Source organism: Varanus komodoensis, unplaced genomic scaffold, assembly GCF_004798865.1.
Source record: "Varanus komodoensis strain SLA01 unplaced genomic scaffold, ASM479886v1 scaffold9, whole genome shotgun sequence".
Classification (NCBI taxonomy): domain Eukaryota; kingdom Metazoa; phylum Chordata; class Lepidosauria; order Squamata; family Varanidae; genus Varanus; species Varanus komodoensis.
The window spans coordinates 10,243,572-10,271,393 of NW_025336598.1; the positions used below are offsets into that span (position 1 = coordinate 10,243,572).

The window sequence follows — 27,822 nt, forward strand, 5'->3', positions numbered from 1 at the left end:
CTATCAGTTCATCTCTACTGCAAACTCTTACACAGCTCCATGTTTTATTGTCTCTGGTGTGAATACTGCCCAGAATATTCTTCTTTTTTATGATGTGAATTGTTGATACATGTAGGTACAAGTATTTGTTGTTGTTGTTAGTTGCGAAATCGCGTCCAACACATCGCGACCCCATGGACAACATTCCTTCAGGCCTACCTGTCCTCCACCATCCTCCAGAGTCCACTTAAGCTCACACCGACTGCTTCAGTAAACCATTTGTGAGGCCGGGTCTTTTGTGGCCTCACTTATAAGGCTACTGTAGACATGCACATGGTGGGCATGTCATGAGCAGAGCTGGCTAGATCTGGGGGTCAGACTAGATGGCCCGGGAGACCCCTTCTGAGTCACTCTGTTTCTATGTTACAAGCAAATCTTACTATCATGAGCTGTTGATCTTCACTGTATTGGTATCTTGCACAGATTATTCCCATTCTCTCCAATAAATCACCAGTGGATTATCAAAGTGGTGTTTGGAAACTTCTGCTGGTGAAGGATACAGTGAAAAGACTGCTGCTAACTGGAACCTGCTGAATTAAATATATGATGCTGGGATTAAACAATTTCACTGGTTTCCACTGTTTTGGAGTACCATCCACAGTGCTGGTCTCAGCCTATATACTAAATGGCCTCAGGCCAAGATATCTATAGGATCATCTTCTCCTACTTAAACTTCCATCGTGTTGAAGCAAGTGACACTTAGGAAAGAAATTTCCTCTGGGGAGATGCTATATTTCTGGTAAACCCTTCCAAGACAATGTCAGTACAATGCTTAAGTTTGAGGCACCAAGTGAAACTTACGTGGTGCTTCCAGGTATCTAAGTGTCGCTCCTCTGCTTCAGTTGTTGCCCTAATGTTGCTACTCTAAATGTGACATTTAGAGCTGACATTCCCTTTCTAGGCAAGGTGATTGAGAGAATAATAACTGCGCAACTCCAGTCACTCATGAATAAAATTGATTGGCTGGGTTCAGACAACATGACAAGCCACAGTGGTTTTTTACCACTGTTGCTCTGTCATGTTGTCCAAACCATGGTACCAGAACCACGCTGTGGTATTTCACCCTGGTAAGTTTGGTCTTTAGAAATCATGAGAAAACAATGGCTAGCTTTATGGTTTCTCTCTACCACTGTGATTTGTATTGTCCAAATCCAGGATTATCATTTCAGTGGTCCTGGTATGGAATTACTACAGAATCCCTAGCAAAAGTGGCCAGTCAAAGGGTTGCTCCAGCCACCCAACCTCTATTATCCTGTCCCTTTAGTAAGAGATGGGCAGATCAGTAAGGAAAGGTGGGTGATGTAGGTTGGTTTTCCTGTATTTCTTAATAGCTTTCAATATCATCAGCCACAGTGTCCTTCAGGAAAGCTTGACTTGTTTGGATGTAAGAGGCAGTGTCTGGCAATGTTTCCACTCCGAGCTGGATGGCCATTTTCAGAAGATGGTGCTAGGAGATTATTGTAAGACCCTGCTTGCATGCTTTGCACTTCCACACGGCTCTTGGGTTTTTTAATCTTCCACGGTAATTAGCATGTACAACATTAAAAACTGAGGGCGATGCCAGTGTGCAGGTGATGGCTAGCTTCAACTCTCTTTTTCATCAGACCCAAGTGCTTAGGCATGGTAATGAATCAGATGAAAATGAACAAACTGAAACTCAGCCCAGAAAAAGTGGAGCTAAATTTTCTGTGTAGTTCTTCCACCTGAATGAAAGGTGTCCAGCCAGTTCTGCATGGAATTGTAGTCTCCCTAAAGGGTCAGATTTACAGTCTGGAAATGTTTCTTGTTGGTAGAAGTTCAAGTTACCTCTGCAATTTTTTTACTCAGATTCCACAACTAGATCGGCTGCAAACTCAACTGGATAAAGACAGCTTGGCCACAATTACCCATATGCTGACAACCTCTTGCTTGGCCTACTATAATGCACTGGCTGTGGGGCTACTTTAAAAACAATTAAAAAATCATAGAAATCCAGCATATGGCCAGTATTTCTGGGCATTTTTAGATGAAAAACGTTATATGGGGACATTTCAGTTGGGGTTCAAGCCACATTTTGGCAAGTAAACAATCTGATCCTAATCCTACTGATCCTCCTGGATCTCTTTGTGGGTTCTCATACCATCAATCATGGCATATTTCTGGGACAGCTAGCAGAACTGTGAGTGGAGCATACTGCATTACAGTGGTCCCACCCCTACTTTGAAAGGAAACGCCAGAAGGTGGTGCTTGAGGAATACTGCTTGGCTCAGTGGACTCTCCAATACTGGGCTCCTCAGGGGTTGATCTTGTCTCCCCATGCTATTTAACCACTGAATGGGGTCATGCAGGGTTTTGGAGTGTTTTGCCATCAATAAACTGATGACATGCAGCTCTGTTTTTCCTTTTCCTCTTCAGCAGGTTAGGCTGTGGATGTGCTAAGCTGCTGCCTGGCTGCAATTATGAATCAGATGAAGGTTAACAACCAAAGCTCAGGTAAGTCTAAGATTCTGGCAGAAGGTGGTCCTCTGAGTGAATGGGAGGTGTTCAACCTGTTTTGGGTTGCACTCATCTTGCAGGAGGAGATTCATAACTTGCAGATACTCTTAAAGTCATCTTTGCCACTTGAGACTCAGGTGGTCTCGATGGTATGGAGTCCCTTCCATCAGTTTCTGCTGATAACCTAGCTTTGCCCCTGTACAGACAGGGAAATCCTAGTACTCCACCTTCTGGTAATCTCTAAAATATATTACTTCAGTACTGCCTACATGGGGCTGCCATGAGGCCTACTCAGAAGTTTAGCAGCCAGACAAATAACTAGGAACACAAGGTCTGAACATATAAGATCCATTCTTGCCCATCTGCATTGGCTTCAGAGTCCAACTCAGGGTGCTGGTTTTAACCAACAAAATCCTACACAGCTTGAGATTGCAGGACTTGACAGAACACATCTCCCAGTCCACCTGGACATTACAATCAAAGACTGGCACAGGGTGGATCTGCTTTAAATCAAAGCAATTTAAATCAAAATTTAAATCACTATCCAGTTAAGACTAGAATTAAATCATGGTTTTCTACATAATTTGCATGCATGCCTGCCTTACCCATAGGTAGAGGAACTTCATTAAAATATTCCCAAACCGGGTCTCTTTTATAGCCTGCTGCCATTACAGGTTTTCTTCTTCAAGGAAATAATAATCTGATAAACCTCAGGCTATACACAAAATGATCCCAAGACTTGTGGAGTATTCTGCTCAAAAGGTTTCACTTTCATTTTTACCACTTGCCCCTCCATCCTCACACTTAGCTCCTTGTGCAGACCTATTCCACCCCCCAAAATATGCTTCTATTCATTGAATTTTTGACACCTAGCACTTAATAGGTAAAGGGTTGTTTCTGTGTACATAGATTAGCAAAGGAACAATGGGATTAAGATCTTTTCCTCAACTCTGTATGTTTATAACATTTCTTTCACGAAGAAGAGGCATGTGATCTCTGCAGACACAAATTCATGGTTTTGAGAACTGTAAAACCAAACAACTATCACATGATCTGTCACCTTATTGTCAACTGTCACCTTATTTCATGATGAATAACTTTAGGGCTATAATGTATCTTACATAGGAACCTATCATTAGATGGATTTTTCCTCAAAAAGTATTTTATTTTTAAAAAATCCAATTCAAATTAAAAAGCTGATTTAAATAAAAAATCTGATTTAAATTTTAAAAATCCATTTTTTTTTAATTAAAAAAATGAATTTTATCCATCCTGGCTGCCACCTCGGCTTGATGATGGCAAAGTGGAGAGCCTTCTCGGTGGTAGCTGCCGTGCCACTGCCCATGATAGTCCCCCTGCTGAGACCTACCTGTTGCCAATTCTACTGTTCTTTTGGTGCAAGGTTAAGACTGTCCTCTATGTCAAGGCATTTAATCAGCTTTAAATAATATACAGGGGTGTCATGTCAGCAGTTGAACACGTCTTGTGATTTTAGTTTATGTTAACTACTGCAGTTATTTTAAATTTGGCTTTTAAATATTGTAGTGATTTTTATGGTATTTTATCTGCATGGGAGAGCCAGTGTGCTGCAGTGGTGAAGAGCAGGATCTGGGACTCAGGCCATCTGGGTTCCAATCCCCGCTCAGCCATGGAGCCACCTGGGTGACTTTGGGCCAGTCACAGACTCAGCCCAAATCCCTCACAGGGTTGCCGTTTTGGGGATAAATTGAGAGCAGCAGGAGGAGAATGATGTACGCCACTGTGAGTTCTTAAAAAGAAGAAAGGTGGCATAGAAATGTAATAATAATAATAATAATAATAATAATAAATCTAACTTTAAAATTACACTGTGTTTTTATTTATTTTGAACCATCCAGACAGCATCAGCTATTGGCTGGAATAGAAATAAAATAAATAGCTGGAACTAGGCAATTTGACTATACTGCACTTGTGCTCGGTCAGCTGGCTCCTAGTTCATTTCAGGGGCCCAATATAAAATGCTAGTTTAAGCTTTAAACGTTGAATTCAGTTTTTATCAGATCATGTGAAAGACTGCCTTCCCCATATATCCAAATCTTTCTAAAAGGCCCAACTCTGAGTGCTCCTATCAAACAAATGAAGCCAGAAACTATCAAGAGAGGTGGCTTTTTGGTTACAGAACAGACTTCCCTGAGGTATCATCCCTGTGCTCCTTTTGGTACCAAAAGAACTTTCTCTTCACCCATTCCCATAATTCAGATGCCCTGGGCCTCTCACTTTTAAACCTGTGTATTTAATTTGGGGTGCTATGGATTGTGTTTTATTCTCATATTTAAATTGCTTTTTACCAGATGCAGGGAACCCATTTCAGCCTATGGCTGACATCAATTTTGGAGAAGTTCTTGGAGGCCACATTCCAGAGAGGGTGGCACTGAATGCAAAGGGCCAAAAGACCATATGCCTGCATATTTTATCTATTATTTATTCATTTAAATTTTATTTAGTTATTATTTAATTATCTGTAAATTGTAACAAGATTATTTATTTATTTAAAATGCCATCTTATTACTATAATGTTTTACATATTGTAGCATTAGGGCAAAACCCTGACCTTGCTGGCAGGGCCACCTCAGAGGTAGGACTCCAAAGGCCAAGTCCCTACCCTGTGCCCCTTTACTTATTCAAACAAGATTCCTAGAAGCTGAACATTAAGGAAAACACTGTGGGGTCCAGTCTTTTTGGGTTCAGACTATTTCAAAATACATGTGGAGAAATCATATGTCTGAACATTTCCTTCCTGTCCGAATGTTCCAAAGTTAGAAAGTTATCCTATCAAGGAGGAGGGCTAGCCTAGCCTTGCTAGCTGGTGAGGCACAGGGCTTTTTTTTTTTTGGACATAAGTAGGCATTCAAAATCTGGACACTGAAGTGCAGTGCAGTTCCAATAGGGCTATATGACACGGCTTTTCTTAACATGCAAATTGATCTAGAATTGATAGTAACGTTCTCCAGACATAATGCTAACTGCCTGCTTGCTTGCCTGCCTGCCTGCCTGCCTGCCTTTCCAGGGATCCTTGGGAATCACTGGTTGTTTGAGATTAAAAAAGAAGTCTCATTGCTTATTAAAGTATCATTTCTTTGAGGAAAGTCATTAATGTTGAAAGGGTATAAAACCAATATACATCTGCAGAGTATGTAAGAGTCAAGGAGAATCTTTCCTTATGACCCACCAACTCGTAATGGCTGAGGGTTTATATTTGTTTCTTACGTTTATACCAGATTCCCAAGCACTCTCCCATTCAGAACCACGCGACCAGCCTACCCCCACCCCCACTCAGTTTTGGCTTTGGCAGCCACATTGTATCATGTACCCTCAGATGATTTTCTGGGGCCAAAAGCATCAGAGACAAGCTATTGGCTATACTTTCTCTAATGCCTGCATCAAAAGAGATTAGTTTGGCATCACTGCAGTAGTGGAGGCTAAGGTGTTGTAATCTCAGCAAGACCTGTGATTCCCGGTGCCTCAGGGAAGTTGCTAAATCTCCTGAAAGCATCAGCAAGGCCTGTGGCAACTAGAATATTGTCAAACACTTTGCAACAAAATTTCAGCCGATATTATTCTGTTCTCAAAGCTCCCCCTCCGCCAGTGTGGTTTTCTATAGTTTTCTACAGTGTGGCTGGGAACACACATGTGAATGAAGTGGAGGATTAATGAAAAACCCATAATAATAGCTATATATTTACAGTGTTATCCCTTCCTTTAATACTCTTTATACATCTTTAAAATCCAATATTTGGCAAGCTAAATATAACAGCCACGATACACTTTTTAACCTAATATGTGGCAAGTTGAATATCATAATGGAGAGCTGACCTTATTATGTTGTAGATGGCAACTGAAGTGTTACTCTTGGCCCACTCTCAGAGATTGAGAGGAATAAGGTAGATACAGAAACAACATTTCAGCTAGTGATAAAGTTCATGTGAAGGGTGGTGGTTCAGGCTTCAGGGAGCTTTTTTTCAGAAAGAAATGCCAAATATTCTAACACTCTAAAAATGTTGTATATTTTAAATATTTAGGGGATCAGTTTCCCCTAAAAATCAGATAGCTGACCTGATGGAGATGAAAAAGAACTTTTCAAGCACCAGCATCAAACAGGTTTCTGGCACCTAGCTTTTGCTAAAAACGTTTCAAAGACATCATACTTATTTATTCTTTTAATTTTTATACTATTAATAAAAATGAACAAACTGGAATATTAATATATTTTATTTTTAAAGCATTTATATAGCATTTGGTTAGCATAATGCTCTCAAAACAGCTTACACAATATAATTAAAATATACAAAATACCAAAATTTAAATAATTTAAAACAGATTAATTGCAATAAAAACATCCGTGATCAAAATTTTTTTTGCAGGCCTATACAACAACGACGACAACAACAACAACAACACAGTACAATAAATAATAACAACTATTCCACATGTAGGAGACAATTTAAAAGCCAATATAAAACTAGCAAGTCAACAATTAAAATGGTGGGAAAATAAAATGTTTTAACTTGATGTCAGTTAAACCTGATGTCAGTTATATATAGCATATATATCACAGAAAAGGACCTCCATGGGTGATCTAAGTGTCCAGGTAGGTGCATATGGGAGAAGATGCTCATTTAGCTATCCAGGCCCTGAACTGCTTAGGGCTTTTTAAAGCAGTGAAAGTACATTAAAGTCAGGCCCCAACTTGAATTGGTAACCAGTGGAAGTTATATAGCACCAGGTTAAGGGTTAGACTTTGGAGGGTTAGATACAGCACCAGGGTTAACATGAGGTTACCAGCTCATGGAATACCATTACTAGGTTCTGCATCTCCAGATAGGGACACAGTTGCTAAATCAACCAAAATTTATGGAAGATGGCCACAGATGTCATCTGAGACTCCAGCAACAATTCTGGGTCCAGGTGTACACACTGCTTCGCACTCTGTCCTTAAGGAGAAATGCAACCCTGTCCTTGACAGGGCAGATAGTATCTTCCTGGATCAGGGTTTCCCCTACCAATAATGTCTTGTCTGGATTAAGCTTCAATTTATTCACCTTCAGCACTCCAGCCAGGCACCAGTTTAGGAGCCTGACTGCCACATCTAAATCATATGTAAATGAGAGGAAGAGCTGAATGTCATCAGAATACTGATGACACTTCAGCCAAAACCTCTGGATGACCTCTCCAGGAGTTTTCATGTAGATGTTGAACAGCATGAGGAATAGGATGGAGCCCTGCGGCACTCCATGATGTAGTAGCCATGGGGCCAAGCTACTATTCCCAATGACACCTTCTGGAAACACCCGGTCAGGTAAGAGAGAAACCACTGCAAAGCAGTGCCTCCAACTCCCAACCCAACCAGCCTATCTGAAAAGATACTGTGGTCGATGGTATCAAAAGCCTCTGAGAGGTCCAGGAGAACCAACCAGGATAAACGTCCCCTGTCTTTCTCCTGGCTGAGGTCATTCCATAGGGTGACCGAGGCAGTTTCATTTCCAAAACTGAGCCTGAAACTGGAATGAAATGGATGCAGATGAACTGAATCTTCCAAGAGTGCCTGGAGCTGCCCGGCCACCACCCACTTGAGCACCTTGCCTAAGAAGGGAATGTTGGCTGCTGGTCTATAGTTGTTAATATCTTCTGGGTCAGGCTCGTCTTCTTCAGGAGGGATCTGATCACTGCCTCTTTTAACAGAGAGGAATTTACAACTGCCTGGACCCAAGTTAGCATTCCCTCTTTGGCCTGGATAAGCAGCCACAAGGGCACAGGTAGCCCAAACTTGTCCAAGTACCTTGTCCACATCATAAACTTCCAACAATTGAAACTTATCCAATAAAATAGAACCAGATGGTGCACTGGACACCTCTGCTGATGGGGCTACATCAAGCGTGGAGTCCAATTCATGCTGGAACCAAGCAACTTTATCCTCAAAGTGCTCTGCGAATTTGTCACAGCAGGCCACCAACGGTTCTATCGGATTTTCTTTAGCACTAATATATAAAAGGCCATGAACCACTCGGAAGAGCTCCACCGGACAGCACTGAAAGGTGATGCTGGTGGAGAAGAAAGCTTTCTTTGGCGCCTTCATAGCTACCATGTAGGCTTGAAAAATACAATCAAAGGGCAAGCAAAACATTGGCTGTGGTGGCAAGCCTAATTTTTAAATAAAAATGTTTTCAAATCAAGAGTGCCAGTCAGAGGTGCTTATCTGCAGCTCCTCCCCACTCTTTATTAGGCAGTGCTCTTACTGGAACCGCATTTCCTCCCTGCCTGCTCCATCACATCCATTACTGGAGACAGGCCAGGCAGGCAGGGATATAGTGTGAAGTGATGCAGCGCATGCAGGTAAGGCAACGGCAAGCTGAATCCCTTTGCTACATTCCCTTTTTGACGTCGAAATTAAGACTTTCACCTCCACTGTATCAATAAATGGGCAGAGGTATCAGTAAACAAATACGGCTTCCCGATCATGTCTATTTGGAACACAAACAATTAGCAATAATAATCTCTGCTTAAAGCCCAACCTTGCCTTGAGTGGATGGGGTCTACTCTCTCAAAGGCTACTCCTCTCAAAGTGACTTCCTTTTGGATTTCTCTATTCAGAAACCAAGAAGACACTGTTACAAGCATTTCAAAATATAATTAACATTTTCAATTTATCCTGCCTAAAGTTCAGTTCTGATTTTCCATCTCCCCCTTAGATGATGAACTATTTATACAATACTTAGCATAATAATCTTAAATAGATGCTACTGGGAAAAATAAGTTAACTAATTTGAAGTATTTTAGAAGAAATGAAAAGGAGAGGTCAGAGAGCAGTTCAGCCACAAACCAGCAGAGTCACTGTTGGGAAAGCAAACAAGACTGTGCTGGTTTATGGCCAGTGACTTTAAGGTCACATTTTAAACAGAGAAAAGGCCAATTCAGTAATTTAATATGTCACTCTCTAGCAGGAAGCATTATTTCCAACAGCATTCTGATTGTGTCTCTTATCCACCCTTCCTTATTGCTTGTGGGCCAGCTTAGTGAAAGTCAGCACATTTACATGGCTTATTACTGATGCTCAGAACTGTAGAAGCAGGTGACTGAGGTCTGAGGGCCCTCTTTCCACATGCCATACCCAAGATCATTGCCAAGATGGAGCTGTTGCCACCAGCACCACATGTAACCCCAACACTTTGGGGCTGCTGCTCTTGTCTGATTTTTCTCTTCCCCCACATCTCACTAGGACAGCAGCAAAAAGTATGGTGGCAGCAGCACCCTGACCTGGCACTGCTTCTGCTGAGAGCAGGTAACCCTGTGGTTTTATCCAGAACTATGTCCTTCTATCTGCTCCGCAAGCTTCACTATAGTTTTCCTACTTCCTTAAACTCCAATAAATACCAATTTCCAGCAGGTGAACCCTTACTCCTTAGCATTGCCTGCCTGGATTTGCCTCTGTGGCCACAGCCTGACCAGACTAGACCAACAAAAAGAACGAAAATAATACAGAGGTAGAGAGAGAAAGACCAGGACAGTGACATATATAGTTGAAAAAATAAGTTGTGGACCACTGCAAGCATGAGATTCTCAGTTATGATTGCCACCAATATGCAAAGTGGCAGGAGGGAGGAAAGTCAGAGGGAAGATGGAGAGTAGCTGGTAACACTTGACTCACTGCTCACCCACTGCTGTTCCTCCGCAAATGCCCCCAGTGCTTTGCACATCAGCAGCCATCAGATGTGTCTTCCCACTGCAATGAAGCTGAAGGCAGCTGACTTTAACTAGTGATGGAATGACAAAGCAATGTTCAGTGCCAATAATAATAATACAAATACAAATACAGTACCTTGGGGGAAATGATATAGATATGAACCTGTGTGGAAAGAGGCATGCACTCTTTTTGTTCAGCTTTGGAAATTAGCAATTAAAATAAAATGATTTGTATTAACAGCAGGGAACTAAATTCTGATGTAATCCTTTATATTAAGATACAAATATATTGACTAGATAATCCAAACTACAGTTTTGGGGAGGAACTCTGTCATAAAGAAGGAATGATTTATGCTGACAGATCTGAAAATTTCTGTTAAGGTACTGGCAGTCATCGAATAGATCTTTGTCAAAGTTTAGTTTTATAACTTCTGTCCTGATAACTGAAGGTAGAGAGTAATGTTTGCTTCAATTATCATCTGTTTACTTCAGTGACACAGGGATATGTTCCTTCTTGTCTGGGTGCTTGCAGAGGTTTTACTTTTCACCTGTTAAGTATTTCAAAACATTATACAACATTCAGTGTTGCCTTGGAATGTGTAAATGTGTCTTACATTATCCTTTTATGCTAAACGTAATTGGATCAGACCATCAAACTACAATCTTATTAGGGCAGCAGTTTGGCTTAGGGTAGTAGTTTGGCTGATGGTCCTTTCCGTACACAAAATTTGCTTCTAGGAGAATGGAAACTGGGAGTAGAATTAAGTGGGGTAATTAACCTTCTTCACACACCCTCACCCTGCAGGGTTTCCAGATAGGTTCAAATACCAGAAGCATAGTGGGTGGGCAGAGACTGAGCGAACACATGCAGTGGCCCAGTTAAACACCCACCTAGTGCTTCTGAATCACCTCCTCCATGAGTGGCTTTTCCACTGCAAAAATTACCACCTGGCCACCATCACTGGCGCTTATAACTGTAGTCTGGCTCTTAATGGAAAGATTTTTCAAAATGCTGGACTCTTCTAACTAAACATTATTATCAATTATTTCCAGAACATCTGGATTAATATTTTAAAATATGGCTGTACACTTCTTTCTCTCTGATTCAAAAATAGGTTCATAAATAAAGTCATATTTATAAAATCTGCCACCATTTTATATTACTTTTAATACTGGAACTGACTATCAAATAAGTGCCAGGCATACATTCTGAAATTGTATCCATACAAAAAGTGTCACTGTCTGGTTTCTATATGCTGGCTGCTAATCATGGCGGATAAAAAGCAATTACGATTGTTTAAAAATAAAATATAAAACATTCTTTTAACATTTATTTTTAAATCATATATAAAGCGCTAAAAATAATATAGTTACCATTAAATCTCATCAGAAACATCCTAAAACTACATTAACAATCTCATAAAATGGCTTTGCCACACTCACTCACTGAATTATCTAACCACAGAATTTCATTTTCCTCTCATGAAAATGATTCTGTCCTTCCTAACCAGCAGCTCTTCCTTCCTGAAATTCTGAGTTTCTGCTTATCTGACTAAGTTCCTGTATGCAAAGACAACACAGGCTGGATAGGACTGTTGTTGCTCTATGCCCATATGCCCAGTGGAGCCGGGCCAAGTCAGGCAAAGAGAAAAAGACAATAAAGCAGGATGAATTAAACAGATTTTGTGAAAATACATTATAAGAGTCATTTTTAGGGGGAAAAATGCTTTCCTTATCTTTTAAAATGCTAATATTAAATTTCTGTTAAATAATAATCAGGTCAACATTCAAAACTCTGAATATAAGCAAATTATCTGTATGGTTAATTGGTAGCCTACATCAGTGCCTCTACCAGATATACTGAGTTAGAGAGAGATGAAGAACTGATCTGATCATTTTTAAATAAGAATATTAGTTCCCAAATATAGCCATTTAATCTTAACTTCATGAAAATAAACTGTTCTAGCCTACCCAGGAGTTATCAACCTTTGCTTCAACATCGTGTCGTGAGTATTTCATGTTTGTTTTCTGCTTTCTTTTTGTGAGGGTGTATCTGGACCAAGCAAAAAGAGCAAAAAGCGGGGGGGGGGGGGCAGAACACAACATTTGCCAGCGTGCATCTCCCTGCATTCCCACCCTTAAGCGGCAATCCAATCACACTTACTTGAGAGCAAACCTAGCTGAGTAGACATGTACAGGGTTGTGATGGTAACCTCAAGCAGTTAAGATCAGCAGTTTGTATCTGGAAATGTTTAAAAAAACACTTCTTCTATCAGTTAAAAAGGGAAACATGCAAAAGAGAGACAATGCTTCCTTGTAAGAATGGATTAGTATAAATAATACTCTACACGAAAACGAATATGGTTTAGCACATGTAAAAATCTAGCCTTCCGGTGTCCAGCACTGCAGCTCCCAACAGCACCTGCCAGCGTAGCCAGTAGGAAGCGATTATGGGAGCTGCAGTACAACAACATCTTGAGAGTCATAAATTGCCCATCCCCGGATTAGTGGTTAGATTTGCACCACTGTCTGGTAAATTTATGCAAACATTTAAATGAGAAACTTGATTAAAATCAATCATTTTAATCAAGCTTTTTTCCTGTTGTGAACTTAGAAGTGATTCTCATTAATACAAGTTAAGGCTGCAGTGAAGGTCTTGCCTAGTCAAAATGTACCTGGATACTTAACTAGCAGCAATATTAGTATTGTTAGCGTGTTTTACTGTGTGGTGTGCCTGCTAAGCTTTGGCCTTGGGCAGATCCTTCCATACAAGTCCCTTTTCAACAGAGGAGCTCAGTGGGTGATCCTGCACCTTTCAGTCTCTGTCAGCCTGACTCACCCAGAGCTGTTGCGTCTTTAAAGGTGCAAGCCTTTAACGGTGCACTTGCATGGCTGGCTAGAGCATGATGCCACGTGTAGAGTTTTTGCAGCCTTTGCAGGCATAGGCTTCTGCCCTGAGTGAGACAATTTCCTTGTATGCCATTGTGTCCTTATTAAAAGGTATCTGGCCCCAAATGAAACCTCTTACAGTTCTTCTGCCTGGGAGGGCTCAGTGGCACTGGAGATAAGTAGATCCAGTCCAGAGCAGAGGAATGTTGAAGGCATCCTCTTCCGTCCCACTGGCCCTCCCTGCAGAAAGCCATAAATGGAATTGAGGGCTCCCAACAGTAGCCCTGGATAGAAAGATTAGGAATTGTTGGTGTCTCCTTTGTTCTTACAAATGCACTGTTAAAGAGAAAACTTGTCTGTATGCAGCTGTAGAACTGCTCCTAGATAAGAGAGAACAAGAAGGAACCAGGCCAAGGATGAGTGTTTAGGCTGCATCTTGAAAGAGTTGTCCTTAGATAAGATAGGAAAGGAGAGATGAAAATTCCCAGCCTGGGGGGATGGGGGGGGGCTCTGAGAAGGTTGTCAAAGAGGCAGCAAACTATAAAAGCATTGTTTAAATTGTGTACTGCGAGGTTCCATGGTGTTCTGCCTTACACCTGCAATAATATGTCGATAACCTTGCATCCCTTTTTAAAATAAATATTTCTGGTTTGCTTTTCTGTAGTCTAATGGGCCCATTTCTTGCTGAATATGACAGAATAAATGTTACATGTGTTTCATTATACCTACACTGCAGCTATGTGCAGAGTTAGCATCAAGAAGCAAAGTGGGACTTACTTCTGAGTAAACATGCAGAGGACCAGACTGTTAGTTGTTGGGAGGGCTCCCTGCATGAAGAAAAGTTGCCTAAAACTGTTTCAAAGAACAGTACCTGTGGCATTTGTTGCAACAGAAAAGTCAGTAAATCTTTAACAAGCTGATAAGTCACAAACAGTCTTTGTAGGCTAAGGCTGAATGGGAAGGGTGTTGTTAAAATCCGGTGTTGATCAAATACAACTGTATTTTTTTTAAAAAAATCCACTTGGACCTCAGCTCAGTTTGGGTCAAAGCGTTATCACTCATACTGCCTGGAAGGAACTTTGGGTAAGTCACAGGAAAAAGGTGGGAGCATTGTTGGTGTTTCCTGATGGCCAAAAGACTAACATACTGTTTTCATTTTACTTTTTTGTTATCTTTTTTCTTAAATGCAGTATCACATCATGTTATAATTATCCTTTTCGTTTGGGGGCAGATATAATAATCGGGGCTACATGCTACACATTCAACATTATGTTTAGAAATAACTTTTGGTAGACATTAATATACACATCTATCTTCTCTTCCCACTCCTTTCCATTGATCTGACTTGCACCCGACCTTTCTACTGAAAATAGTGCTCCATGCAAGCATGTGCGCACACACGCTGGTGGTACAGTCCTGAAAGTCTGAACCATGCAATTTATTCAACTAAATGTGCAGAAAATCTGTCATCACCAGAAAAGCTGTTGTTGCACATGCGTTCATCAACAGTTTGATTTTCGATATGGCAAGCATTGTATCCTTTCCCGTTGCTTGTATGTTCATTGATTTTTACAAATCAATTTATGAAATAATACATGTCTAAAAGGGGAAACTGCTGCATGGATTAACACCTAAAGACCCAAGTTTTTATTTCTTTTCTGCAATGTGACCAGAAGACAGGGAAAAAGTAAGGAACAACGACTACACCATTTTTCAAACTTGTTTTCATTAGGTTGTTTAATATCCTAAAATCTCTAAACAGCTCACAATAAGCATAAATGACAGCACAAGTTATTATACAAACAGTGTAAAACAATACAATTTATAATACCTCAAATAATTTTAAAGGTAAAACAACAACACCAAGATAGATAGATAGATAGATAGATAAGATCTACAACAAGTCAGAGAAAGCCTATGTAAACTCCTTGCTTCGAGGTGCACGTAAAGCTTGCCACACTTATGTCTTTCAAACACAGCATGGGAGGGTTTTCCAGGGGGAAAGCTGCACTGCCGCACTGCCTTGCTTGCATACTGTTACCTGCCAACAGTTTGTTAGCTACAAAATGGCCAGTAACACCTCCTTGGAAGGCAGGGTCTGCTAAGTATACATAAGGGAAAGGAAGCTCAAGTATTGCTAGCTAAGAGGCAGCAGCTGCTGAGCTGGGTGATAGCACCGGTACCAAGTACCCATTGCAGGCCACACAGTAGGGCTCTGAGGACCACCTCTGGCCCAAGGGCCAGGGGTTACCTACACATGCTGTAACACAGGACCTTCACAGCAGGGCAGTCTGAAAGAATGGTGGACAGAGTTACAGTGAGTGTCAGGTGGAAAGAGTCTGAAGAGAAAGGTCAGAGGAGACTTACAGAGAGGGCTGCAACGAGAGGGAAAGGTAGGATAAAGTAAATATCTGGTGGCTAGGAGGTTAGGATAGGATATTTGCTTGTTCTGTATCAATTGTTTTTCTATATCAACTTATGTTCTTGCTATTACTTCCCATTAATAAAAGAGAAAATGTGAACCACCTAGAGAGCTTCAGCTATTGAGTGATATAGAAATGTAACAAGCAAACAAACTTGCATATTTTAATTTAGGAATGTGTCCTATTCTTGTGAATTCTACCTCTCCCTGTGTGCTGGGTTTGAATTCTATTACCACCTATTTCAAGGCAAGTGTCTATTGCTCTATGTAATGCAGTAGATGGTATCCAGAGCCGTATCCAGAGCCTTCTAGGGTCCTTGGAACTTCACAGTGATTTTGGACTGGCATATTTCACGGGACTGTTCCCAGGCATGCTGCCAGAATTCCATGGAGGAAAGTCAACACACAAATGTAACACATAAACATGTTAGGGAGCAATACTATGGTCCTCGGCCAGGGATTGCAGGCTCGTATTCCTCCTTCCAAGCTCAGGAACAGTGCTCAGACCTCAGAACAGGGAGTTGGAAATCCAGCCCCCGATCCTGCCCCCTCAGTGAGAACCAGCAATCTCTCTAAGATCAGAAAATTGTGGGCACATGGTTGGTGAGGGTGGGAAGGTATAGACCAGCTCCACCTCAACAGGACTTAGGGATCTGGGATGCCTCCAAGGTCAGGAGCTTCTGAGCAGCAAGGATGCGATCTCTAGGAATATGCCCTTGAGCATCCCAAGCACAACACCCAACTTTCTTCATGTTGCAAGTATTTGTCCAAAATGATCACAAATGCTTTTGATACAGCTGAAGGGCAACATTCTTTTTTTTGTATTTAACATCTATGCTACTGAATTACTCTATTAATTATAATATCACACACTTCTTTTATTGTTCATGCTTCAGTTTCACAGGTCACTGTATTTTTGTTCCAGACCCAGAAGAACAAACAAAGAAACAAAAAATGCAAGGCAACATAAGCTGATCGATTTAGCAATTGCTCGAGTTAAGAGTATGTTGGACCAGAAAAGCAAAAATGCCATCTTTTTATTTTGGAATCATTTGGGGTTAGTACAGAAAAGTGTGTATTCTAATAGCTGATGAGAAGCAGCAGGACTTCAGCCCATCCCCAAATCTCAGTGATTAGCAGTTAAATGGATGCAAGAGAGGGAAAGTACAAACCAGAAGTTATAGTTGATGGTCATTTTGCACTAGCTATGTTGGCAAGTAATATTATAGCTAAGACTGATTTCAGCGTCACCTCCTTTATCTCACACATTTATCTCTGGATTACATACCACTACACTGGTTGCTGGAAAATGTGAAATCATTGTATTAATGTAATGTATAATATCAAACTCAACAATATTGTTTTATCACTGGGTGGTGATGCAGATCCAAATCAGAGCTGCCAGATGAATTTTACTGACCCTGAATTCCTACAAATCAAGACAAATAAAAACCTAGCAGGCTTTGTGGATTATTTTTGGCACTGCATTTAGAGTTGAGCCAAATATTCCCTGACTCCATACTCTGCTATGTCCTGAGGCTAAGAACGAAAACACATGAGAACTACAGGCACTCCTGCTAAGTTGGGCTTCCTGGCTGATGATAATGCTTCCCGTAGCACCGTGAGGAGATAACCCAGGGCAACTTTCTTTCTTAACGACCAAGACTGCCATTCAACAACAAAGCAACACATGGATGTGTGAGAGGAGGGTGGTGTTTTAATGCAGTGGCTTGTAAGGCAGAACACACTTGTTCAACTGCATGACCTGCTGCCATGGAAACTCAGTAGCCTCTTCTGACAGTGATTCTACTCTTTTCCAGATAGCTATGTAGGTTCATAAAATTTGCTATTTATTCAGCCTTCTCACAACCCAGTGCTCTCCAGATGTGGTGGAATACAGCAACCATCATCCCCAGCCAGCATGCCATATGTGATCTCGTCATAGGTGGAAAGTTCCATGTTAGTGGAACCTGCTCTGGTCTTTTGTATCCCTGCCTAGACTTGCCTCTGCTGCCATAGTAGGCTCCAAATTGTTTAACAGAAAGAAAGAAAACAGTACAGGGGAAGCGCAAAGACAAGGAAATAGACATATATAGCTACATGAAGTGTACTTGAGAAAGACATGCGTCACAATGAAACTCTGTTAGGCAGCTCAGCAAAGGGGCATGAGGTCTGCAAGGGTACCACTGAGGATGAGAGGCAGTGGCTTCCTATGGCTGAAATGAATTGCCTATTACATTCATGTTTACAAAATCATGTTCCCATATTCATCAAGCTTGTCCCTCAAGTTTCCTCTTTCTCAAGGAAGTTCATGGAAATGAGAAAAGGGGAAAAAACAACATCTTAAACAGCAGGAAAACAAGTGGAAGAGAACATACATCTAGCTACCCACCCTTTCCTTCGTTGACAAAATTAAATAGCTGAGATACTTTGAAAGAAAGAACAAATGACGAAAATTCTGAATTTAGCCCATATGATGTCGTCAAACGGAAAAGGAAAAAATACACAGACCAGGAAGGGGACGCAGAAAGGCTGGGCAAGTTCAATGGAGGATTTATCAATCATTTGGCAAAGACTGCAGGCATCCTGCCTCTTGTGAACCAAGCCCACAAAAATTCAAACAGGAATTATATACAATGAAGATACAATATGGCAACTTTTCTTTCAAAGCAAAAATAATTCCTTAGGTGAATAACAGGCATTTAAACTGTTATTTACTGAAGAGTTTTTGGTGAAGAAATCTTTAGAAATCTTATCAAATTAAATATGTGATTAAATACATCATTAAAAAGCACACCACTTTTTGTTTTTAATGATAGCAGATGCAAGGAGACACTGCTGTTAACCGAAAATGCAGCACATAAAGGGAGGGAGGAGGTTTCAATTTCCCTTTCCTGCTCTGATCCCAACTAAAACATCACCCTTTGACACACCTACTGGTTAAAGTTTGGCTTGCAGATCTGTTTCCTCCATGATTATTTGCTATTTTGATGGAGCCCCTAGTGCAAGAATGGCAAATGACTGACCAGGGTGTTCCACCGCTCAGTATTGCCCAGTCTCTCCTGCTTGGCCTACCCACTGCACACTGCCCCTTTTACTGTGCCCCAGACACCTGTGACTCCCTTCCTGATCACAGCATGCAGTGAGGAGAGAGTTAATACACTCTCCCCCTCTCCGCAGCAAGAATCTCCCTCCCCACAGCAGTTTGGCTTAAGAGGGGGAAAATACTCTCACCAGCACTGATATCTGTGATCTGAGCCTTGCTGTTGCATGTAGACATTACTGCAGGGATGCCAACTGCGGAGAAAGGGGTTAACCTTCCACTCCCCATTCATACATTTTACTTCCACTTGTGCTTCATTCCACCAATGCAATTAAACTTAGGGAAAGGAAAGTCTCATGGGCACCAGCAGGAGTTTGTGATTCAAGCCTAACTGCTTCACATTGGGCAGGCATTTCAACCACACCAGCTGCAGAAGAGCTCATTCTCATCTTCCCGTGATGTGATTCCAGGAAGGCATAGCCACTCCACTCTGACTAAACTGACCTTTTCCAATCCTGTGGCCACTGTTGAGTTTTCCAAGTTTATTGGGATATTGAGTGTAGCACTTTTACTGCATCGTCTTTTAAGATTTTGAATAGCTCAGCTGGAATACTGCCACCTCCACTAGCTTTGTTGCTGCTCAGACTTCCTAAGGCCCATTTGACTTCACATTCCAGGATGTCTGGCTCAGTGATCACCCCGTCGTGGTTATCAGGGACGTTAAGCTCTTTCTTGTATAGTTCCTCTGTGTAATCTTGCCACCTCTACTTAATCTCTTCTGCCTCTGTTAGGTTCCTGCCATTTTGGTCCTTTATCATGCCCATCTTTGCATGAAACATTCCCTTCATATCTCCAATTTTCTTGAAGAGATCTCTGGTCCTCCCTATTCTATTCCTCCCTATTTTCTTCTATTTCTTTGCACTGTTCATTTAAGAATTCATTCTTATCTCTTCTAGCCGTTCTCTGGAATTCTGCATTCAGTTGTTTGTATCTTTCTCTTTCTCCCTTGCCTTTCGCTTCCCTTCTTTCCTCAGCTATTTGTAAAGCTTCCTCAGACAGCCATTTTGCTTTCTTGCATTTCTTTTTCTTTGGGATGGTTTTAGTTGCTACCTCTTGTACAATGTTGTGAACCTCCGACCATAGTTCTTCAGGCACTCTGTCTATCAGATCTAATTCCTTAAATCTATTTGTCACTTGTACTGTATATTCATCAGGGATATGATTTAGGTAATAACTGAGTAGCCTAGTGCTTTTCCTCTTCTACAATGCACCAATACAAGGGCATTTCAGCTGTGCTTTAGGTTGCACTCTAACCCATGTGTGAAGGATTCCTTGAACAGGAAGTCTCAAACTTACTGATCCCATTATATTTTGGCAACTAGGAATGTTTCCAAAATCCTCTCCAGTTTTCAACTTACTGTTCCATCTTTCTGCCAAAAAAATTGTATTTAAATCTACTGTACTTATGGAGATTACTTTTCTTGACATGACATAATTTTCTGGAGGAGAAGTGGGGACACATGTGCCAGCCACCCTCCCTGCACAGAATTCCCACTTGTGTTAAGTACTATAACCATGTTCAGCTGTGTAGTGGTTGTACTTCAGACCTTCTCTGTGTGGCCAGGGTATTCATCTTCTTTTCCTTCCCACACTTCCATATTCTGAATGCCTCAAGAGATAGCTTCTTGTATAGCCTTTACCACTGAGCAGGACTCTATGTGTGCACAGGTAAAACACAACACAAAAAGTACCACAGTGCCTTCCATTCTAATTAGTACTGCTTTGAATTCAGGTTCCAGTGTGAATGATGCTTATTCAGAGACAGCAAGATCAGTTCTTCAGAATCTGGGAACAGCCACATCTGCAAAGTTTGCTTGTAATAACCTTGGATTACAACACAGGATTTTTTCCTCTTCCCATGGCTCACCAAACAACCCAATAGTGGTGTAATAAGCAAGGAGATGGGAGGCAGAGAATTTACTGTTGCCAGATATGCAGGAATCTGGACCTGTCAGCCTCCATATGGCTACAGGGCCTCTTGCTCTCCACACACATTTATGAGAATTTCACAGACTCCTAGAATAGATGAGTTGGAAGGGGCCAAGAAGGCCACTGGGTCCAACCCTCTACTGTTGCAAGTCACCAATTTCCACCATCCCACTAAGGTGACTATCCAAGACTGCTCAGTGCAAGACTGGATTGAGGATTGGGTGGCTAGAGTTTAATAGGTTTAAAACTAGGGGTGAGCAGAGCCATTTTATAATTCAGAGTCTGTGTGGTATAGTGGTGAGAGTGCTGGACTGGGACTTAGGAGTTCTAGGTTCTAGTCTCCACTTGGTCATGATGCCCACTTTGGGCCAGTCACTCACTCAGCCTAACCTACCACAGTGGGTGGTTCTTGTGGGGATAGCATGGAGCTATGTAAGTTGCCTTTGGTTCATCACAAGTGGAAAAGGGGTGGGATCTGAATGGAGTAGCAGTAGGAGTAGTAGTACTAGTAGAATACAGAATCGCTTTAATAATTCACTCCATAACCCCCCCTCCCCCTCAGCATCTCAGACTTTTCCTAGTGTTGATCCTAGCACAAGCTTTATGCAAGGAACTGAGTATAAGTCCCCATCTGGGGCAATGATGGGAGAAATTAGCTGTTAATTCATTAGTGTAACTTCAGCTATCAAAAAAAGTATTTAAATGTAATCACATTATCCTTTTCCTCCTTAAGAATTAAGCAATTCTACAGACCACTTGATAGATGCATGTTCATAACCAAAGTTCAAAGGTGCTTTAGATAAAAAAAGATCAGAGATACGATGACAAAACAATGTCATAGGCATTAGAGTTCATTCATGCTGCATGTTGGGTTGATCAACTTTTCATATACTCAGTATGATATACAAAAGGAGGCCATTTCATGGGAGCATCTTGAAAGAAAAAGGGAAAGTGAATTTTCACTTTCAAGGAAAGTGAAGCATTTGGGGAGAGATCCAAACAAACCAAAGGAAGTAATCTATGTTATATTTATCACCTCTGCCACAAGGCACTCACAGCAGCAAAGACCAGCATCAAGATCTGGGTCTCTTAGATAAGAGAACTGGTGCAGCACAGAGGAGGTGGGGTGGTCTGGCAGAGCAGCACGCCAGAATACTTCCGACAGAAGACCAAGTAAGTCAAGCCATGTGCCATGTGCTAGAGTGTTCTGAACGGTTATGGACAGCAGAGGTGGGAAGCCACTTTCAGTTCAAAGGCCAAGTTCTATTTTGGAGAAACTCCAGGGAGCCATGCTACAGTGGTGGGCACAGTTAAAGGCAAAGGTGTGGGCCTAAACATACCAAAATTGCCATCATCTTGTTGCCTAAACACTCTTTCTGCTTCTGACTAAGCTTGAGGAAAGGGAATTCAGAACATAAAAGTGGTAAAACAGGAAATGCACAAGAGCTGAGAAACCAAATGATCAAGTGTTAAGGAAAGGAATATTTCTTTTTTTCAAGTGACAATGATATCGTTATTCAGGGTGGTTCCTATTCATCTTAAAATACTAAGAGTCCTTTCCACCCTCTCAAATGGGGTGCAAATGCAGCCTGCAGATGCAAACTGTAAAATCCCCTGCGCCCACTCCCAACAATGCTAAATTCCCCTCATGTTAAGCAGCATCACTGCTTCCATGTAGCTAACTTTTTTATTCAAACGCTATTTTACGAACCGCTGATTTTAAAAGGTAACAGTCGCTTTCTTTTCTCTAATTTTATCCATTTGTATCTTTTACTGTCTATTACTCTTATTTATTGTTATTGTTCATGGATTGTTTTGATTGTTTTCTGATTTTAATGTTGTAAGCCATCCTGAGACGTTGTCGTAAAGGACGACATATAAATGTTTTAAATAAATAAATAAATCCTGCATGGAAGCAGCATGGCCATTTGTGGGGGGGGCACCAGGAAGAGGAAGAAGCGAAAGCCTCCATTCTCCCAAGCTGGCACTGCTTGCTTCCACACTATTTATTTATTAAATTTCTTACCTGCTCCATTAGCCCTAAGGCTCCCTGGGCAGATTACAGCAATAAAATACAAAACAGAATAAAATATAGATTAAAATACCATATAAAACAACAGTTACAAATAAAAAAACATTAACACCAATACAAGATGTACCACAATAATGACATACCCACAGTTAAAATGCTATTTAAAACAAGTTAGCAATTAAACTACTGTTGAAATAAAATGGTTTTCACTTGGAGCCTAAAAGGCGAAGGAACAGCAACGGTGCAAACGCAGCCTTACCATCAAGGCTGCTGCGAGTCGTAGCCACTGAGAAGCAGCTGTTAGCACTGCTCCTGCACCACTAATGGCAGTAGGAGAGGGATGTTCACTGAAGTCGCAGGTGGGGAAGGCAAAGGACACATTAGCCATCCCACTTTCAATGACCCCCAAGGCAGTTTCCCTTCAACCCTGGCAATTTCGTATTCATTATTTAAATAAATAATGGTGCACATGTACGGTGACAGCCAACACCACCCTGGGAGCCAACAAGGTTGCACACTCCTGCTCTAGAAGCAGCCACATTCACTTCATTATCCTCTTTTATCCTAACAGTCCTGTAAAGTCTTGGCTAGACAGAGAGATAATTATTAAACCAAGGCTGCCAATGAGTTTGAAGACTGAGTTGGGTCTTCCGGGTCCAAACTGAATGCTCCATCCATCACACCACTATAGAGTCAACACACTCATCTTGTATGAAGCTGGCAGATTAGTGTATCATTATTATAAATAAAAATACCACATAGTGCATGCGATAATAGAATTTCATAGGACTTGAGTTAATTGGTCCCATATTTTACTTAATGTACACTGTCAGCTTAATGCACTGACTATTTACCATTAGAAGAATAAAATGCAAAGATTGCATGTGTACCCTTATCGCTGTTCACCAAATTAACTGATATTGGTGTACAATGTCAGATAATTTTAATTTCCTACCAGTTTAATTTCTCAGTTCAGGTGACATTTTCATCTGAAGCAGTTAAGCACATCTGATCATGTGATGTCCGCTCACTGTGCACATCAGTGGCAGTGGGCTGTGGGAATAGGGCAATTTACAGTGGGATGAGCTTATTCTGCTTCCTGTCTTTCACTATACATTACAGGGACGAAGGAGCAAAAGGGAGCAGCAACAGTTGTGCTCTGCTTAGAGTATCAGGCTAAAGCCTAAGGTGCTCTGGATTAAAGTCAACTAGATCAATTCCACAGCTGTATGATAACATTGTTCTAGCGGGAGATTAAACGGGAGAAGAGGGTGGGGAATCTATAGCAGCAGTGGACAACTTGTGCCCACCAGATATTTTGGTATAGAACTGTTGCCATCCTGACCCAGCACAGCCAGTTGTGAGAGGTGATGGGAATTGTGGCTGTCAAGATACTCTGGCCTGCAAGTTGTCCACCCCAATTTATAACCACAGAACTTGATCTGAGAGGGGCAAGCAGGAAAGAGTGCATGACCTCTCTAAAACTGTAATCCAAGTTATCCAGTGTTCTTTATGTTCCTTTCATCTCTCCTCTCCCTCAGCTGATGTGCAGTAAACACAGAATCCTATTAATTATATCCAGGTAAGGGAGAGGAGAGATGAAAGGACTTGAGTTAAAAATGCCATGTGGAGGAAGTCACAGCTCTGCAGTGTCTTGATTTGGGGTGAGTTTGATTGACTGAAAACATCTTAATACCATTCCTTTAGTTGAATGATTCTCAGAATGGTTTATGTCATATAAAACACTTTAAAATACAAAATTCCAACACAAAAGATAGCAGTAACAATCCCAAAGTCATAAGAATAAAAATATACAGCTCAATAACAATAAAACAAAAAATAAAACCAACCATATAAGCTAATAACAATAATAAAATTGGTTAAATCACAAATCAAACAGTCCAACCACAGTGTCTTAATACAATGAAATAAAGTATGCTAAAACAGCATATAAAATTAAATATTGTTAAAATATTGAGAGAATAAAAAAAGTTTTAGCATGGCACCAAAAAGTATAAAGTATTGGTGGCAGGCACACCTCTCTAACAAGCTGGTTCCATAACCAGGGGGACCATCACTGAAAAGGTCCTTCTCTGAACAGCCACCTTCCTTATGTCTTTCACAGAAGGTCCATGCAGGAGAACCTTAAGGTCTGGACAGGCAAGTATGGAAGAAGACGTTCCATTCGATATTCAGATCCTAAACCACTTAGGGCCCTATATGTCATTGTAAATACCTTAAAGTGGGCCCAGACTTCAATCGGCAACCAGTGTAGATGATATAACTGCAGTTTCTGGACCGTTTTTAAGGGCAGGCCCATTTAAAGTGCATTACAGTAGTCCAAACAAGAGGTTACTAGGGTTTGCTAGTAGATGCTAAACAGCATGGGGAACAACAAGGAACCTTGCAGCACCCCATGGTATAATAGCTATGGTGCAGAGCCGTTCTCCCCCAGCACCACCTTCTGGAATTGGCTGGCCACGTAGGAGTGGAAATACTGCATAGCAGTGCCTCCAACTCCCAGCCCACCAGCCTATTCAGAAGGATACCAGGGTCTATGGTACTGAAAGCTGCTGAGAAGGTCAGGAGAACAAAGAAGGACATACTCAAGAATCAAGATGGTCAGTCCTCCACAAGTGCCTGGAGCTGCTGCATCAGTATCTGCTCAGACACTTTGCCCAAAAAAGGGTTTCTGGCCACAGGCCTATAGTTGTTGATATCTTCAGACCGAGGAAGCTTTCTTCAGGATTGTCTAATCACCACCTGCTTTAAAGAACCCTCCTTCAGAGAGGCATTTACAATCTCCCAGATTCAGGCACTCAACCCCTCTTTGGCTTGGATGATTAGCCATGAAGGGCAAGGGTCAAGCAGGCAAGTGATGGGTGAACAGTTCCAAGTATCTTATCTACATCCTCGGGCTTCAACAGTTGAAAGTTACACAATAGAACAGAACTAGATGGTGCACTGGATGCCTCTGTTATAGGGAGTATATCAAATGTGGAATCCAATCCCTGACAAATCCAAGAGATGTTATCCTTAAAATGGTGGGCAAACTTATCACAGCAGGCCACCAAAGGTTTCACTTGATCAGCCTTTGGGTCAGTTTGCAGTAGGCCTTGAACCATTCAGAATAGTTCCACTGAGCAGCATTCTGAGGATGTGATGCTGGCAGACTAGGACGTCTCTTTGCCACCTTTTCTACCATGAAATAAGCTTGATAATGAGCTCTTACCTGTGCTCAGTCAGATTCATCCTGGGTTTTCCTCCACTTGTGCTCTAGCCATCTACCAACTTGCTTCATTGCCAGCAGTTCAGCAGTATACCAAGGAGCCGAGCAGGCTCTGCACAGGGGAAGAGGGCATTTAGGGAAGATTGTGTCAACCACCTGGGTCACTTCCATATTCCATAGAGCGACCTGGCTTCAGCAGGAGCACCAAACATATCAGCCAGAAAAGCCCCAGAGCCCTCTAGAAACCATCCAGATCCATTAGGCTCTGGGGCCAGACCAATCCAATAGGTTTCCCACCCTTGCGGAGGAGGGAAGAGGTTGTAAGTCTAAATTTCTCTAGGAAGTGGTCTGACCATGATAAAGGAGGTGGTGTTACATCTTCCACCTTCACCTCACCAGACTTCTGCCCAGTTGAAAAAAACCAGGTGTGACCCTTTCATTGTTTTGGGCAGGCAGCCTGGGAGCCACCCCAGAAAAGACAGTCTTGACATGGATGTTGGGATCCCCCAGAAACATCATTCTAGGAGTTCTCAACACCAGGTCCAAGACCACCTCTGACAGCTCAAGCAAGAAATGTGATGTGCAGCAAGGTGGGCAGTACACCAACAAGATTCCTAATGTGTCTCAATTGTCCAACACCAGGTACAAGCACCCAAGACCCATCTTTGGATGGACAGGAAGCACACAGAGAGGTAAAGTACCCCTACAGAACATGGGTCCTCAAACTACGGCCGGATCCAGCCCGCCTTTTGATTATGCGAGCCTGGAGGGCGGCCAGGTCGGGGGCGGCCAGTCCTGCGCCCGCCCCTGCCTCTCTGCACCCACGGCCTCGTTTCACCTCGCCGCGTCCACACCTACTGCCTCACCGTGCCCACAGGGGCTGCCGCCTTGCCAGCCCACGCCCGCCACCGCTGCCTTTCAACTGGCCCTCTGTTGAAAAAGTTTGAGGACCCCTGCTATAGAATATAATCATACCCTCTCCCTGACCCCCAAGCTGATATTGGTGCTAACCTAACTCCCCCTAACTCCTCCAACCAGGTCTCAGTAATGCAAGCCAAGTCAGTCCCCTCTTTTATTATCACATATTAGAGGATTTCTAATATCTGGGCCAAACTGGCCTTTAGAAGCAGTACCAGCAGGCCTGAGGCTAGGCTGATACGGTTACCTGGCATTGTCTGGCCGGGGGAAGAGCCAGAAGAGGATATAGGTGTTAAGATACCTGATCCCTCTTCTCTTTTGTTGGCTAGCTAGACCACCAGTCATACCTCTCGCTGCCCACAGCCACACTAAAAGGTGAGCCCTATTGCTCCCCACCACTAAAATAAACAAGACACTGTAGGGGCGAGGGGAACAAAAATCAAAAACAAAACTCTTCCATTTAATCCTTGAAAACCTTCTTCTCTAATCCTATATCCAACCCTCTCATCCTGTCTTACATCTCCTGACATACTACTCCTCAACACACTTTATCCTTCAGCTTCCAAACAAATTCCTCATGTCCTACCATAAATTTATTTCTAAACCCAAGTAAATTCTTTCTACTCCCACCTTACCTTCAATGCATCCTAAACCCAACTATTCCAACTACATTCTCATATCCTCTAAAAATTCCTCACTAAGGAAGAAGGAAAGAAAACAGGTGCCACATGTTGCCCAGGGGTGCTGCCCCTGAGGCCAGGCAGCTTAAACAGGGCCCAGCCAAGATTGTCCCCGTTGGCACCCCTTCCACCTCTTTGTGCTTTACTGCAAGATGGCAAGGACATCCGCATGTTGCCGGTGGCCCCAGCCGAGTTCTCCCACCACACAGTGGGGCAGATGGAAAGCAGCAGCATGCACAGAGGGAAACTCTACTTATGCCACGATCCTCCTTAACTCAATAGTTACCTGGAAGGTGGCATTCTGGCAGGTGCAGTATCACACAGCGGTAATGGAACCTGCATCTGCTGAGATTCCCTCTTATGAACAACCCTTGACATTCTCTGGATGCA

The 27,822-nt window shown here is 42.0% G+C and overlaps 1 protein-coding gene and 1 long non-coding RNA gene across 9 annotated transcripts in view; one reads left to right on the top strand and one right to left on the bottom strand.

Moving 5' to 3' along the window:
• LDB2 (LIM domain binding 2) overlaps window positions 1–27,822 on the bottom strand; it is a 235,545-nt gene that overhangs the window by 183,289 nt on the left and 24,434 nt on the right. The window contains exon 2 of one of the 8 annotated variants that reach the window (XM_044418512.1): window positions 10,203–10,301. The exons of the other annotated variants lie outside the window; for them this stretch is intronic. Coding sequence (XP_044274447.1) covers window positions 10,203–10,244 — 42 coding nt within the window. The 5' untranslated portion in view covers window positions 10,245–10,301. The remainder of the gene's footprint in view (window positions 1–10,202; window positions 10,302–27,822) is intronic. 8 annotated transcript variants of the gene reach the window in all.
• Window positions 1–27,822, top strand: part of LOC123017262 — a 731,707-nt gene that overhangs the window by 53,340 nt on the left and 650,545 nt on the right. The gene's annotated exons all lie outside the window — the stretch shown is intronic.